Source organism: Sitophilus oryzae, unplaced genomic scaffold (genome assembly GCF_002938485.1).
Source record: "Sitophilus oryzae breed Bouriz unplaced genomic scaffold, Soryzae_2.0 scaffold_1442_pilon_pilon, whole genome shotgun sequence".
Lineage (NCBI taxonomy): Eukaryota > Metazoa > Arthropoda > Insecta > Coleoptera > Curculionidae > Sitophilus > Sitophilus oryzae.
Window position 1 is genome coordinate 6,083,997 of NW_022146107.1, and position 16,708 is coordinate 6,100,704.

The window sequence follows — 16,708 nt, forward strand, 5'->3', positions numbered from 1 at the left end:
ATTTTTATAGTATATTTATTTTCCTGGATTTTGTGTAAAGATTCCCAAAAAAATCATCCGATTCTGTTCTGACCTTTAAAATGGAATTTTGGGTTATATTTAGGTAAATACAGACTGTCTCTTGATGACTACAATACTTGATTGAGATATACTATAACAATGAATGGTTTCTTGTATACAGCAGTACTCATTAGGAGTAGCAGGTATCATCTATCCAGTGATGTGACTTTTTGAGGTACACCGAAACTGCTCTATCTGGAACCCCCCTAACTTGAAATATTATCTTGGCGTTGTAAACATAGGAAATTCCATGCAAATTTTGAACTTTCCAAATATCGTCTCCCCTATTGTTTTTACAGCGAAGTCGTAAATAGGTTTATTAAAGGTCTGCGTATGCTGAATGCATTAGAGGTGTGTAGTTCCTGAACGAACTAGTTCCAATGAACTATTCCGACACCGGAATGAAAGGAACTAGTTCCTGGTTTCTCAAAGGACTAGTTCCTCAGGACCTATTCCGGGATCCAGACTGTGACCGATATAGAATAATATGCGACGGGGACGGATCGGCTAGCGCGCGTAGCCCAATGGTAGGCAGGAGTGGGGAATGCCAGCCGTACGTTATCGGATCCGGACCTAAAGGAACTAAACTAAATAGACTAGTTTACGTACAAGGGTTACAAAGGTTACGATGCTAGGCAGGAGTGGGGAGTGCCAGCCGTATGCCGTATGTTATCGAATCTGGACCTAAAGGAACTAGAGGAACTAAATAAAAGACTAGTTTACGTATGGATCAGCCAGCGCGATTGATGCTAGGCAGGCGTGGGGAGTGCCAGCCGTATGTTATCGGATCCGGACATAGAGGAACTATTGAAAGACTAGTTCACGGGAATCTATTCAGTCGGCAGATCCGAGATATAATACAAGGCGACGACGATGGATTCAGCCTTGTCTATTGCCACAGCCGAGCCGGTGCGGCGTAATTACCACAGAAAATTGTCGTGGATACTGTTTTTATTTTTAGTTTGTTTTTTAAATATTTTATGGGAATGTTTCAATTTAGGTCCCTAAAATTAAGAAATATCTTATAAAACGAAGTAGATAATCTGAATTTTTAGACAAAAACAAAAAACTTGAAGTGAGGAAAAATGCAATTTTTTGGAAAATTTTTGTAATATTTGCTTCAATTGATTTATGATATAGTTTTTTAAATCCTGATTTGAATTTTTTAATTTTTTTTATCTGCAATAAAACTTACCCATATGTTTTTAACATACACAATTACACGTCTCGTTATATCTCCGTACATTATAAAAATTATACAGATCATACTGTGAATAGTACTGACTGACAACGAAACGCATTAGCAAGCAAGGGGGATGTCAATGTTAGTCGGGAACTATTGTGAACTAAAGACCTAGTTCAAGGAACTATTCCTCTGGAGGAACAAGAACTAAGGAACTAGTTCCTTCCAAAGAACTAGAATTCCCACCTCTATGCTGAATACACATGTCAAATTTGAACAGTTTTGACGGGTTTAACTGATTTAAGAAAAACTGCATTTATTTTTAAATTAAAATTGAACAGGTAACAATGCAAAATCAGGCAAATGTTAACATACCTTAAGTTGTCAACCTATGATTGAATGCAATTTGTTCTGCTGTCTACGCTACTATGTTAACCTACGGTTAGTGTGCCCCATACGCATTTTATAATTTAAATCTTATTGAAATTATACAAAAGCCCATTGATTTAGGAAATATAATTTGACATTGACAAAATTATAAGTTGTCAACTTAAGGTGTGTTGGCGTTTACCTGGTTTTGCATTGTTACCTGTTCAGTTTTAATTTAAAAATAGATGCAGTTTTTTTAAATTAATTAAAAAAGGTTTGCGGAAATTTGTTCGAATTTAGCATGTGTTTTCAAAATTTCCAGACCTTTAAAAAATCTATTTACGACTTCCTCGTGAAATCAATAGGGGAGCCAATATTTGGACAGTTCAAAATTTGCATGGGATTTCCTGTTTTGCCTCGTGTTTTCCTGATGCACCACCCGGTATACGATACGGAGCACAATAAATATGTGAAAACCAATACATATCTAAGTTTAACACTTAACTGTTTCTGAAGATATATTAAAACTAAAATTGTTGGTATACCCTATATATTGAAAGATACACATTACGAAATTTTTCATTAAATTATAAAAAATATTTTTAAAATGAATATGTGACCTAACCAAAAGGTGTTTATACAGAGCAGCATATCATACACACTTATCTGCACAGATTGAATGTATACGAATGTACACTAAATGTGTACGAAAAAATCCAATAAGACGTAAATATCTTGGCGTTAATACTTTTATTAACTCTTTTTGAACCTTATGATTTGCTTTCGTTCAAGGTAGTACGTATGTATGAACTTATAATAAGCAGCCTCCTTTCTGCTTGTAAATTGCCTAGAGAATATAAATTTTCTGAATTTATCCAAGCGAAAATTTTATTTGAAGTTGCTCCGGTTCGAGTCTAAGAAATTATGTAGGTCAGAGGTACAATTCTCTCTGTGAAGATGTACATTCGTATAAAATTTGCGGAAAAAAAATTCGTTCTCCAACTTTGAAATGTATTTATTTTTGTCGTTAACTCAAACCCAACTTTTTTACGATTATTATGTAGCCGTGATTTAACGAAAGATGCTCAATCGTATAAATATGAATAACACTGTATTAATATGAGTCTAAATTGGATTCATTATTAAGCGCTATTTTCAATATATTTGATATGTCTTGGTTAATTACGTTTCCTTTAAGCAGTCTTGCTCTCTGTGATGTAGATTAGATTAGATTCTTCGAGGGGGCAATGGACCTGATCCACTGCGATCCTCTCAGATCTATTATGGTCCTCTTCTGATCCTGAGGTTACAAGAAGAGTACGGGCCAAGTAATGAAGTCTAGGGCTTAACCTCGCCAAAATTATCATCGATGATCATTCCTCACTCGTTTTTGATGCCGTATTTTTCGATCGTATGGTATTATATTGGATTTGAATATATTTACCACACGTAGCAGAAAGGAAAATCTTTTTATTGTTATTATCGCAATATTTGCAAACATTACTCAATAAATTATTAACAAAGAATATATATAAGTCTCATCTTGTTGATATCAAATGTAAACACAGCTTATTTTTAGACTATATCAGCGAGTATAAACTTAATCGAAAATGTAAACGAAAGTTATTTTAGAATACCTGCTTTACATGTGCACGTACTAAAAAATTGAATGCGATGCGAACATTTTAATTTCCAGTTTTTATATTTTCTCTTTTGGCTCAAATATTTGTTGTTAACCCCATATTTCCATATTTTAGAATTCGAGATTTTTGTATTGAATTAGGTATTCCTTTTATTTTAGTAACTTAAAAGTTTTACTCATAAGGTTGCACATTTTCTTTTTCTTTAAAATATCGGTGATTAGATTAGGTTCCTAGATGGTGTGCTCTCGGCCTGATCCACTGCGATCCTCTCAGATGTATTGTGTGGCCCTCTTCTGATCCTTAGGTTACATTCTCCAGTCCTATCCTTTTCACAAAGTTTTGCAACTTGGAGACTAAATCCTCCGTATAGCTCCCTGGCAATGGCCTATCACTGCCTCTCACCAAGAACCGCATATTTGCCAGGCTGTCGCGCCGACATAAAATGTGTCCTGTCGTTTCTTCTTCAGATTGTCAGAACCGGCACACTCTTCGTCATCAATTTTATTAGCTTTAGATGTTAGATGCCTATTCAGCTTACAGTGCCTTGTTAGTAGACCCACTACAGCTTTGACTATCTCTTCTTATCAGGTCTGCCGAGAATTTTGGCGAATATTCTACTCGAGATTGTTCAAATGTTCTACGAGAGCGAATGTTCTACTCTCTATCGAGCTTTTTCGCCTGTAGTGACCTTGTGAAACTTTTTCGTGCCCTGGTGAATTTGTCTACCATTCTAGAGATTTGTTAGCCACCCACCATTTTGTGACCATTCTCGTGACTGCTTTTGCAACGCGGCAGAAAGCTTCTGGGCCTATGAATGGCATTGATGAGTCTTGTTTGCTCATTTCATCTACTTTTTAATACAAACCTTTTCACAAATGTCACAAATTCACTCATAAGGTTGTACCTCTCCTTTTTTCTTCAAATATTAGTGATGTGGCAAGTGTATACAAGAAATTATAAGGGAAGAATTCTCTAACAATAGTCAAAGTAAAAACAACAGGTTACTCAACTAAAATATTAGTTCTTTGCCTAATATGGCGCCATTTTCATTTAACTACACCAGAATATTTGTATTTAACGAAAAAATAAAACATAAAACTAATTTAAGATTTCATATAAGCATAAGAAATTATTATTTATGATGTTCCAACGGCATTTATTACGCACACTAGTGTATTTATTGCTGTTAATTTACTACCGACTAAAAGTTATTTTTGTCTTATAGCTTTGTTTTCTTAATGAAGATTCGTTTGCAATAAACAGGTAAAATTTGAATTTACAGTTATAAATAGACCGGCAGCAAAAACATGTCCTGTAATTTTAATTACGAAATAGGTCAAAATATTTATATAAAGGAGACGAGAGAGTTTACTTACAAACATAACTCAGAGAAAGAGTTTACTTACAAACATAACTCAGATATTGTTACAATATTATTATTCTTAATTAAATTTTTGATGCAACATTGAGAACAAACATTTAAAAAATAAAAAACGGACAAGTGCGTACATATTAAATAGGATTAAATTTACAAGAAATAAAATCCAGAAAAGATTCAGTGGTTCTCATTCAAACTTTTAGCAAAAAATATTTTTTTTTGGAAATTTTCAAAATAAAATATCTCGGTCTTTTAGATTTATTAAACGGTAAAGAGAAAATATATTGCTTTTATCAAGATCTACGAGCCCTGAAAACATTTGGACTTATTTAAGACTCCTGTATTTCAGATTTTTTCCTATACTTGTAGTATAAGATGGTAACTACTTTCCAAATTTCATAGCTCGGAAAATACCCTATAAATTTTGATTCCCTTTGAGAGCGTCGATTATTATTATTGAGGGCGCAAATTAAAAACGTCATTTGCTGAATCTTTCTTACGTTAACTTGGAAGTTTGCTAACGTTAGATTGCTATAACTTTTGCTTTTTGCTGTAGAAGTTCTTTTCACAGTTTCAAGCGACCGTAGACCTGAGTGTATGGTTTTAATTTCAACTCGAACCCCTACGTGTTCCCGAGATAAAGGGCCTTGACAGACGGAAAGTCATCCTAAAAAGGTTTTGTTTTTTCTTTTGTGCTAGGGAACATGATGAAATTGAATTTGCTAGTCAATATTTAACAAAAGGAATGAGTTTTAATTTGTTTTAGAGTTCATTAACATTTTTTTAACTTCCATTGAAAATCCTGTCAAAACCAAAACCAGTACAACCTTTTTAACGATTGGTCCAGACATGGCAACATTCAGATTGACAAAAACAAATTAACTTTTTTGATAATAATTGAGTTTTAATTTCTCATTTTTTATATAATGCAATTTGGTTTCAATTAGAATAGAAAATTAGAGAAATTTATGGAATTCAATTTTATATTCGTTTTTATTAAATTACCTTTATTTTTTATGTTCTTTTTTTCAAAAATTAAATTTGCAATTCTCTTTAAATATGCGAAGTTGTAAATCATTTTTTTACAGATAATGGAAACAGTTATAAACGTATTCAAATTTATTCATTCAAAAAGTATTTTTTTTTAAAGTTGCAAATTGTTATTAAAACCAATTTAAACGATAAAAAATATTTTGTTAATTTTAAATTAATTAGGGTTATTTAGGAGGAAAGTATTTTTTTTCTCAGGCGATCAGGCTCTGCTGTATTCTGAAGGACTAACCGTTTGTACTAACTACTGTAGCTACTCAATAGTAATTAGTACATGTTTTTTTTAAGTCTGTGATGAATAATTTTGGGGAATAAATAGAACTGATGTAAGAATGATGCCATTTAATACGTATCAAGGGTATTATAAGGCTGTTAATTACCGAGGGCAAAGTTTCTGTCCAAGGGCCTGTGGCCCGAGCAACAATAATCACCCGAGGTTATTAAAACTTTATAATTTTTTTCGTACATAGATACAAAAATAGTTTTGTTTCGTACTGAATTTAGTATATTCTGTCCCATTTTAAAATGACACAAATGTTACATTTATTAATCTTCCGTTATATTTGTATTAACGACCAGTTTATAAAACTTCAGTGCCTTGCACAGAAAAATAGCAGGGGATGTCGATGAAACTATTTCCCTGGCAATGATCATTTCATAACTGACGCCGTTTTTTTCGATCTTATGGTATTATTATGAGTAGGTTCGCATTTAATTATTATTGGCCTAATTTCTCATTTACTTTATTCAACTTTGAACAATAGCTAGCGTAGACGTTTTATTGTATAACGTCGGTACGGTACTGTAATATACATAATTTATCTATCAGTCTTGAGTAAAAATTCAAATTGTATCTGGGAATCCAGGTCTAGTTTTGAAATATTTTGTTCTTTCTCTGAGAAATAATTTACCGAATGAATTAACGAAGTATGTAGATACCTCATACAAGTTATGAGAACTTTCTCATTGATTTATTTCAACTTTTTGTAGAATTATTATAGAATTGTCTCGTTAAAATTCCGAGCTGGCCTGAAGGATTGTTATACGTATGATACGAGAATGGAATCTGATTGTCATCATACCGTATTGGAAATAGGTTGTGAATTGTTGGTTTTTGATTTATCTTGGTCACAAGATGAATATTTGAAATACGTACTTGCTCTCTAGAATTGTATGATAACTTATTGCACAGTGATATAATTTATTCCTTTAAATAGCAGAGGACAAGCTCATATGTTGGTCCTTATTTTTTAAGCCTTGATGAAAGCCGGATGGCTAATATATCGATATAGTTCGATTAGAAGTTAGATTTGCTGCCAACAAGATTTGGTTTTTAAACTCTTTTTGTAAGAAGAGTAAATATTCTGTCATACTTTGTTGGAATTTAAATACCGCATATTGGTTGTTACAGGAGCTATTACACTTGAAATTAAAAGAACTTCGGACTGTCATTGTCTCTATTTATTTTAACTTACACCTGAAACTAAAAGAATTTTGGATTTCCATTGTCTATTTTAACTTACACCTGAAACTAAGAAAATTTTTGACTTCCATTGGCTTTATTTTAACTTACACTTGAAACTAAAAGAACTTTGGACTGCCATTGTCTTTATTTATTTCAACTTACACTTGAAACTAAGAGAATTTTTGTACTTCCATTGACTTTACTTTAACTTACACTTGAAACTAAAAGAATTTTGGACTTCCATTGTCTTTATTTATTTTAACATATATTTGAAACTAAGAGAATTTTTGGACTTCCATTGACTTTATTTATTTTAACTTAACTTGAAACTAAAATAATTTTAAGCTTCCAGTGTCTTTATTTTAACTTACACTTGAAACTAAAAGAACTTTGGACTGCCATTGTCTTTATTTATTTAAACTTACACCTGAAACTAAAAGAATCTTGGATTTCCATTGTCTATTTTAACTTACACCTGAAACTAAGAGAATTTTTGACTTCCATTGGCTTTATTTTAACTTACACTTGAAACTAAAAAGAACTTTGGACTGCCATTGTCTTTATTTATTTCAACTTACACTTGAAACTAAGAGAATTTTTGTACTTCCATTGACTTTACTTTAACTTACACTTGAAACTAAAAGAATTTTGGACTTCCATTGTCTTTATTTATTTTAACATACATTTGAAACTAAGAGAATTTTTGGACTTCCATTGACTTTATATATTTTAACTTAAGTTGAAACTAAAATAATTTTAAGCTTCCAGTGTCTTTATTTTAACTTACACTTGAAACTAAAAGAACTTTGGACTGCCATTGTCTTTATTTATTTAAACTTACACCTGAAACTAAAAGAATCTTGGATTTCCATTGTCTATTTTAACTTACACCTGAAACTAAGAGAATTTTTGACTTCCATTGGCTTTATTTTAACTTACACTTGAAACTAAAAGAACTTTGGACTGCCATTGTCTTTATTTATTTTCAACTTACACTTGAAATTAAGAGAATTTTGTACTTCCATTGACTTTACTTTAACTTACATTTGAAACTAAGAGAATTTTTGGACTTCCATTGACTTTATTTATTTTAACTTAACTTGAAACTAAAATAATTTTAAGCTTCCAGTGTCTTTATTTTAACTTACACTTGAAACTAAAAGAACTTTGGACTGCCATTGTCTTTATTTATTTAAACTTACACCTGAAACTAAAAGAATTTTGGATTTCCATTGTCTATTTTAACTTACACCTGAAACTAAGAGAATTTTTGACTTCCATTGGCTTTATTTTAACTTACACTTGAAACTAAAAGAACTTTGGACTGCCATTGTCTTTATTTATTTCAACTTACACTTGAAACTAAGAGAATTTTTGTACTTCCATTGACTTTACTTTAACTTACACTTGAAACTAAAAAGAATTTTGGACTTCCATTGTCTTTATTTATTTTAACATACATTTGAAACTAAGAGAATTTTTGGACTTCCATTGACTTTATATATTTTAACTTAAGTTGAAACTAAAATAATTTTAAGCTTCCAGTGTCTTTATTTTAACTTACACTTGAAACTAAAAGAACTTTGGACTGCCATTGTCTTTATTTATTTAAACTTACACCTGAAACTAAAAGAATCTTGGATTTCCATTGTCTATTTTAACTTACACCTGAAACTAAGAGAATTTTTGACTTCCATTGGCTTTATTTTAACTTACACTTGAAACTAAAAGAACTTTGGACTGCCATTGTCTTTATTTATTTCAACTTACACTTGAAACTAAGAGAATTTTTGTACTTCCATTGACTTTACTTTAACTTACATTTGAAACTAAGAGAATTTTTGGACTTCCATTGACTTTATTTATTTTAACTTAACTTGAAACTAAAATAATTTTAAGCTTCCAGTGTCTTTATTTTAACTTACACTTGAAACTAAAAGAACTTTGGACTGCCATTGTCTTTATTTATTTAAACTTACACCTGAAACTAAAAGAATTTTGGATTTCCATTGTTTATTTTAACTTACGCCTGAAACTAAGAGAATTTTTGACTTCCATTGGCTTTATTTTAACTTACACTTGAAACTAAAAGAACTTTGGACTGCCATTGTCTTTATTTATTTCAACTTACACTTGAAACTAAGAGAATGTTTGTACTTCCATTGACTTTATTTTAACTTACACTTGAAACTAAAATAATTTTGGACTTCCATTGTCTTTATTTATTTTAACATACATTTGAAACTAAGAGAATTTTTGGACTTCCATTGACTTTATTTATTTTAACTTAACTTGAAACTAAAATAATTTTAGGCTTCCAGTGTCTTTATTTTAACTTACACTTGAAACTAAAAGAACTTTGGACTGTCATTATTTATTTCAACTTACACGTGTAAGTTAAAATAAATAAATAAAGACAATGGAAATCCGGAGTTCTTTTAGTTTCATTTTTAAGTTAAAATAGAAGACCATGGAACAAGAAAAATATTTATTTTGTTTACCATTCCCCATCTCATTAAATAAACAGTAAACAGAACTCTCAAAGAACAATTGTCGTATAATTCGCGCACTTACTCATCGAAATTTATCTTGATTTCGATTGATCGTTCGCAGAAGTATAATGTACAACCAGGTTTGAGACCATTTGGAAACCAACGATCCTAAGAAACAAACTGACAACCTGAACCGGTTTCATAAATATTTTGTTGTGCGGACAAATTGGCGGTTAGCGGACAGACATGCCAGAATAAATCCATCAGGCTATAGTACAAGTCTAGTGATTTGGTGTATTATTAAAATACTAAAATAATGAAAATTTTAACTATGTAATTATAGATAGTATGTTTATATAAATGAATATTGAGCATCTTTCGCAATTCGGTTACACTAAAATACATTTAAAAAATACGCTTCTAATGGAGACGAACCGTTTCTACAGTACATCGGAAAATGCCAACCGAGGGAAATTTTCCGTAAGGTCGATTTTCGTTGGTGGAAAGGTCGCGTGGTGCTGGTGCTGGATTTTCTCCCCCATTTCCACAAAGAGTGATGTTTGAAGTTTCGACTTTGGGGAGTTGCAAGTTGGACGCCGCAGCGGCGCTTAAGCAAACGACCTACACGATCAAGCCGCAATATAGCGTGAAAGAACAGGTAAATAGATTTATAATAATCGGAAAAGATGAAAGGCGCGGTATCCGGTGCTAAGAATTTGATGTTGTTTCCAGAAAACGAGGTTATGTCTTTCCGAGAGCTTTGGTCGAGCTTTCTTCTCGGAAAGTTTATACCTACTTTAGTATCTTTCTTTTAAGAGCTTTTATTGAATTGAAAATATCCACACAAGAGCGCTAGTGAAGCTAGACAGATTTTAAGAACTACAGTATGTTCCCGGATTGTCTTTACAAGAGGAAGAAAAGAACTTTTTTATTTTTTTTAATTATTATTGATATTTCAGAAAAATGTATTTTTTATTAAAAATTTTGCTAAATAAAAAATTGCTTCTAAAATGGTTAATCCCGTAATATAACTTAGATTTCATTCTTTGGTAGATGGTTATTATTAATTTTGATTAACGTCATATTTTTTTTCTGTTAAAGTATCACATTTTTCGATAACTAATATCACTCTTTCCGTAGCATTGAACTAAATAAAGTTTGTGCTCCTTTAACATTTTAAAACAGCAAAAAATATGACGTTAATTAAAATTCTATCAATAACAATTTATCAAAGAATGAAAACGAAATTACATTACCATGCGTTTTGATTTCTAGGACTAGAAAAAAAAATCATGTTTTTTTTTATTTTCTCTGACACGGTATGAACATTTGGAAAAGTATAAACGGGATTAACCATTTTAGAACAAACAATAGTTTTTATGAGAATGCTTTTTTCTCAAAATGTCTATAATAGAAAAGTTTTTTCTCTAGTATAGACAATCCGGGGACATACTGTAGGTATATGGCCCGATCAAAAACACTAAACACACTTTTGGTTTTGTGGAAACTGAAAATGTTGAAATTAATAATTTACGTAACTTACCAATTATTGTAGATTCAAAAAATACTAGAACCTATATAACTTACGGCGTTTACAATTTCAAACGAATTACAATATGTACCTATTGGGGATAATGTAGTTAATTTTATTAATTTTAATACCTAAGTAATGTAATAAGTTAATACATTTATTTTATTAGTTAATTAGCAATATAGACAATACAGAGTCATTTTATCATTTATTATGAAGCTAGGTCAAAAAGAGCACGGCATATTTACTACGTCAAAAAGAAAAAAATATATTTCCTTGTAAAGACTTGATATCACCGTTAACATTTCCTTATTTATAAAAGTTACTAACTAATTTTTGAACGGTATCGTATTATTGTTGATACCAATTTAGATAATTTAAATGGAATTTGGTTTGTGTATAACATAATTCTTTACCTCAATTAGAAGAAGATTCGACCTTATCGCAACTATGTTTTATCTTATGACTTTTGTATAGCACTAGTAATACATTACACCAACTTATATCCTAAATATAACACACTCCACTAGAAAGCTCGGGTATTATTATTATTTATAAGATTTCAAAGAAGCATTAATCAATAACTAGATTCCTGAAGCATATAGCTCTATTAAGATATAGTAGAGCAGAACTATACTGAAAACATAAATAAGTGAGACTCAATTTCTGGAAACATCATCAGGTTTTGGCACACACAATAGACGATAAAAATGTGGTATCCAAACAGAGCTGACGATCGCGGTTATTTTTCAATATGTAAATGTCCAATGATAAAATAGGGCGCTGGCTGACCACAGGACTGTCCTGGAAAATGCAGGACGCGGACGGTGGTATTTAAAATTGCAAATGTGACTTCGTGCATACGTAACAACAGTCTAAATGCAGATGCGTCCGCATGACCTCTACATCGATTTTGAGCACGTGTTTCCGCGTTTGACCGACCCTTTTTTTCAAATGAATTGTTCGCCCTCGATTGAGTTGTTTGTTGATTAAACCAAATCAATACTTGAGGCGACACACAGTGGGGTATTTGACACTGATAGTTGATCGAAATTTTTTTATGTAGACCTTATATAAATTATTGCTATTTTCAATTAAAGAGGAAATAATATGAACAAAATAAAGGATAATTCGTCGATTCTAAAAAAAGAAAGAAAAATCACTGTTCCAGTGTTTCCACGGTCAGTGCCAGTAGTAATATCGCAACTACTACTACTAATGCTACGACTGATCCGCGAGCAATGCCCATACCACTAAAGTCGCTACTAATGCCAAATTGTGCTATACTGCTAATGGCACTAATGCGTTCGCTTTGTACACAACAATGCCATCGCGGTTTACACCTCGCATTAGTATATCGCTGATTGGCAAATTAGAGGAAACCAAGAATGTTTTTCTCATTTTATCAGCAAAATCGCAAAAAGTCGCAGTATTTTATTTTACTGTATGAAAGCCCAATGTTTACTAAGTAAAACGTATATAGACAATATGCTGAATTCTTCGAAATGCGCAACTAAATCTCTAAGTATAATAAAAATGTCACAAATTTAATCAAATTTTCTAAACGCCTAACTTTTAGTTGCAAAAAAAATCGTTAGTATAGAGAATATCAAAATAAATAATACGTTTATGTAGAATACATACCTGCATCTTGCTGAGCCATTTTCAATCAAAACAATAATATAAACATAAAAAGAGCACAAGAACAACAACAATTTATAATTTTAAACATAAAATTTAGCCATTTACCTCTTATCCGTGAGAAGCATGTGAGAAGTAACAACTTTGACGTTTCGTTGAAACAAATGAATGCAACTAAACACACCCATAGCAAAGCCATTCATGGCAGAGATGATTTAACTTATCATTTATCTTTTTTTGGGAAATCTTAAACACATTTGCTTTTTCGAATTTCGATCACCTTTTTCATGCTAATACCCCACCGTGCAACATTTTTAATTGTTTATTGGGCATTCTTTTCAGAACTGAGAAAACACTGGGAAAAAGCTTTAATGTTATTTTATATATTTAAAAATAATCTATAAATAAATTTCATATTAAAGAAAATATATATAATCAAGAAATATTGTAACTTTATACAGGGTGGTCCATTAGTGCGATGAAGACCAATATCGGCGCCGTTGTCGCAGATATGAAAAAGTTTTATACGGATTTTGCATGGTTTATAATGGTGTATATCCTAAAATTATTTTGTTGTATACAGGGTGTCACAAAAGTAAAAAAGGCTACATAGGCCAACTAAAATTACCAAAAGATAAACCCAAAAAACATAATAAACTGAATAAATCAGAACTACCCCAAAACTTTCCTCCAAAACTCTATTTTGAGTACAAGGTAACCACACTAAAAACGTGTTTAAATTTTTGGAAAAAATTCAACTATATTTTCATTTTTTTTTCTAAAACGGTATGGAAATAGTAAATTTAACCAAAAACAAAAAGTCGCAAAAAGTAAAAAAAGGCTACATAGGCCAACTAAAATTACCAAAAGATAAACCTAAAAAACATAATAAACTGAAAAAATCAGAACTACCCCAAAATTTTCCTCCAAAACTCTGTTTTGAGTACAAGGTAACCAGACTAAAAAATTGTTTAATTTTTGGAAAAAAAATCAACTATATTTTCATTTTTTTTTCTAAAACGGTACGGAAATAGTAAACTTAGCCATTTCCATACCGTTTAAAAAACCTGGTAAATTAACCATTTTAGAACAAGCAAAATGTTTAGTAATGAATGCATTTTGCTCGAAATATTAGTAACAAAAAAGTTTTTCCTCTTGTAAAGACGACCCTGGGACATACTGTATACTATTTATGGTATAATTGTTTTAAATTTGAATGAATTAAAAAATATAATACATCATTATAGCCTCGGTGTCATTTTTTATGTTTACTTCGTATCAAGTTGAAAAAAAATATATAGACAGTGCTTCCCACATTCTGACGTGTACTGTTGTGTTTTATACGACTCATAGTGTATAGATTAGAAATAATGACGGTGAATATAAAGGATTTCCTTTTATATAGAAATTCAGTAATGTAAAGATTCTGTATTTTATTTTCAGTCGTTTTTTTTTGCTTGAAAATGACGATCGATGACATTCTCCATATGATTTTACATATAAAATGACAGCGCTATGAAATGAAGATTTCATAGCCATCGCTGACATCGTTTTTTTTTCGATCTTATTGTATTAAAAATTACTATTATTACAGTAATTATTGAATAACACAGTAATGTGCATATACAGCAAATACTAGTAATTAATTTTGTTTGTTGACTTAAATTTTTATCAAAATGTATGACAATTAACAAAATTTAGGGTACGAAAAAAAATTTGTAGCGTATATATTATCGCGCATGGAATTATCCCGATATGTTCAAAATATAAAGGAAATTTTTTGTTTGAATAATATTTTAATCTCGTAGATCCAAAACATATAAACTTAAGCATCTATTTACATTTTGGTAATTGATTAATTCACGAAGCTGATATTGAACGATCAAATCCCTACCACATTACTACTTTTAAAAATGAATAAATATTTAAAATATTGTGCTTTCGTGTTGCCGGTGAAGATATTCCGATATCAGGTTTTTTAGGAAGTTATTTTTTATCTGAATTTTAATGGCAAAAATTTACAATTTTCTGCTAATGTTTAAGTTATTTAATGGAAATTAAATTTAAACAACCGTCACTGTGGAGAGACAGAATAAATGAGAATAATGGCAAAGGAGCATACACTCAGAGAAATAAGTAAACATAGATGGGTTCTAGAATCCGTGCAGATATACAACCGTCGAGCATCCAGTCATGCTGTTGATGTAAATCCAAAAAAAGTAACAGAATACTTTCATGCCACTTCATATTCATTTTGTCCAACCCTTGAAATGGACCAACTTAATTGCCATTTTTACACTATTTTTTGCTACATCAATAAAAATCGTTCAACCGTTGATTGAAGAAATAAGAAGATGCGCAACTTTATGGGCGATTTCGTGGCACAAACCATGTCCGAGATTTAGTTTAGCTCTGCGCCGCCGCCGCTGCGCGCTGATAATCGTTTACAGCGTAGCGGATAAAGAACACTGTACCGTAGACAGTAGTTTTGCTTGTAGTCGACAGAGTGGGTGGTTGCCAGAGGCAGTGTTGCCAGAACTACGGATTTGGATTTTCTGTCATTAAATGAATTATTATTAATACGGATTTTCTATCATTAAAAATTTAATATAACATTATATGATTATATAAAGAACGGCGTCAGAGTTGGCTTGGAAATGAAGATCGCTGTTATTCCATATGTAAAATATTAGGGTAAATGTCAATAGTCGTTATTTCCAAGTCAGTTTAGTTAAACGACTTTTTTCAATCATACGAAATATTCAGTACCAATAAAAGAATTTTTGTTTTTGTTGTTTATTTTATGTTTAACATGCACGAATACAATACATAAACGCGGATTTTTTATTCAAAGGTATTTTCGTCAAACGTATTACAGATATTACACATAATGTGGCGACATTGTCGCTTTCAGTTCCACGCCGTCTTCGATATGTTTTCCGCCTAATTAGTGAAAATGAATGTTTTATGCGTTGGCCGTAGAACGAGTAGAGGCTCCACCGTACGGGAAATCAAATCAGCCTTGTCACGAATTTGCCCATTAGGTTGCGTGTCTTCCCAGTTCTTTCAATCAACGTTTCAACTAAAATCTACTAGTGAGAATACGCCTTAATCTGCCACATCTATAATTGTTTTTAGTTCTATATTTTCTTATTTTTCTGATACTTCACGAAAAGTAATTGTTTTTTTTTATTGGCGTGCAAGTTTACATTAGCTTTTACTGGCCGAGGTAAAGTCTCAGGGGATATTGTAATAAGGGTTCTATTATTTTCAGCTTGACACACCTTTTTTGTGTGCCAATATACTAACATTATTTTGTTTTCAAATATTTAACCACAATTAAAAAAATTGTGAATATGGGCTTATCTATTAGGAGTCACATTTTATAAAGTTATATTATTAAATCAAGCGATAATAACTTGTGTTGAATAATATTCGTGACCCTGTGATTTTACTTTTAAATAAATGTGAGAATTTGATAATTCAGAAATTGTGGCAAAGGATAGTATATATAATATTTTTTGATGGTAAGGTTTTTAGTTAATATTCGGTGGTACGGTGTAGGTAAATCACGGACTCTTTCAATTTACAATACTAAGTCATAAGATTAAATTGAAATTTTTAGTAGGTATTACAGTAATCTTACAGAATATTACCGCAAAACACTTAATAAATAAAATATTTGTTGTAAATAGAATCTATATTTGTTGTAAATAGAGTTTAAAATACGCGGAAACAAATTATACTGATATTTCATCTGAACTCAATGCTCTTGAATTGTTTTTAATATAATTACAAGAGTTAATATTATGAAACTAAAGTTGAATAAAGTGAAAACTGGGAAAGCGGAATTAGTACAGTACTTTCTTTGAATAATTATACAATATTTTTTTCTA

General features: G+C 31.2%; 1 protein-coding gene across 17 annotated transcripts in view; it reads left to right on the forward strand.

Moving 5' to 3' along the window:
- The window catches only part of LOC115877133 (serine/threonine-protein kinase MARK2-like), a 136,733-nt gene that overhangs the window by 50,190 nt on the left and 69,835 nt on the right, over positions 1–16,708 (forward strand). The window contains exon 2 of one of the 17 annotated variants that reach the window (XM_030893278.1): positions 10,087–10,298. The exons of the other annotated variants lie outside the window; for them this stretch is intronic. Within the exon in view, the coding sequence (XP_030749138.1) occupies positions 10,197–10,298 (102 nt within the window). The 5' untranslated portion in view covers positions 10,087–10,196. The remainder of the gene's footprint in view (positions 1–10,086; positions 10,299–16,708) is intronic. 17 annotated transcript variants of the gene reach the window in all.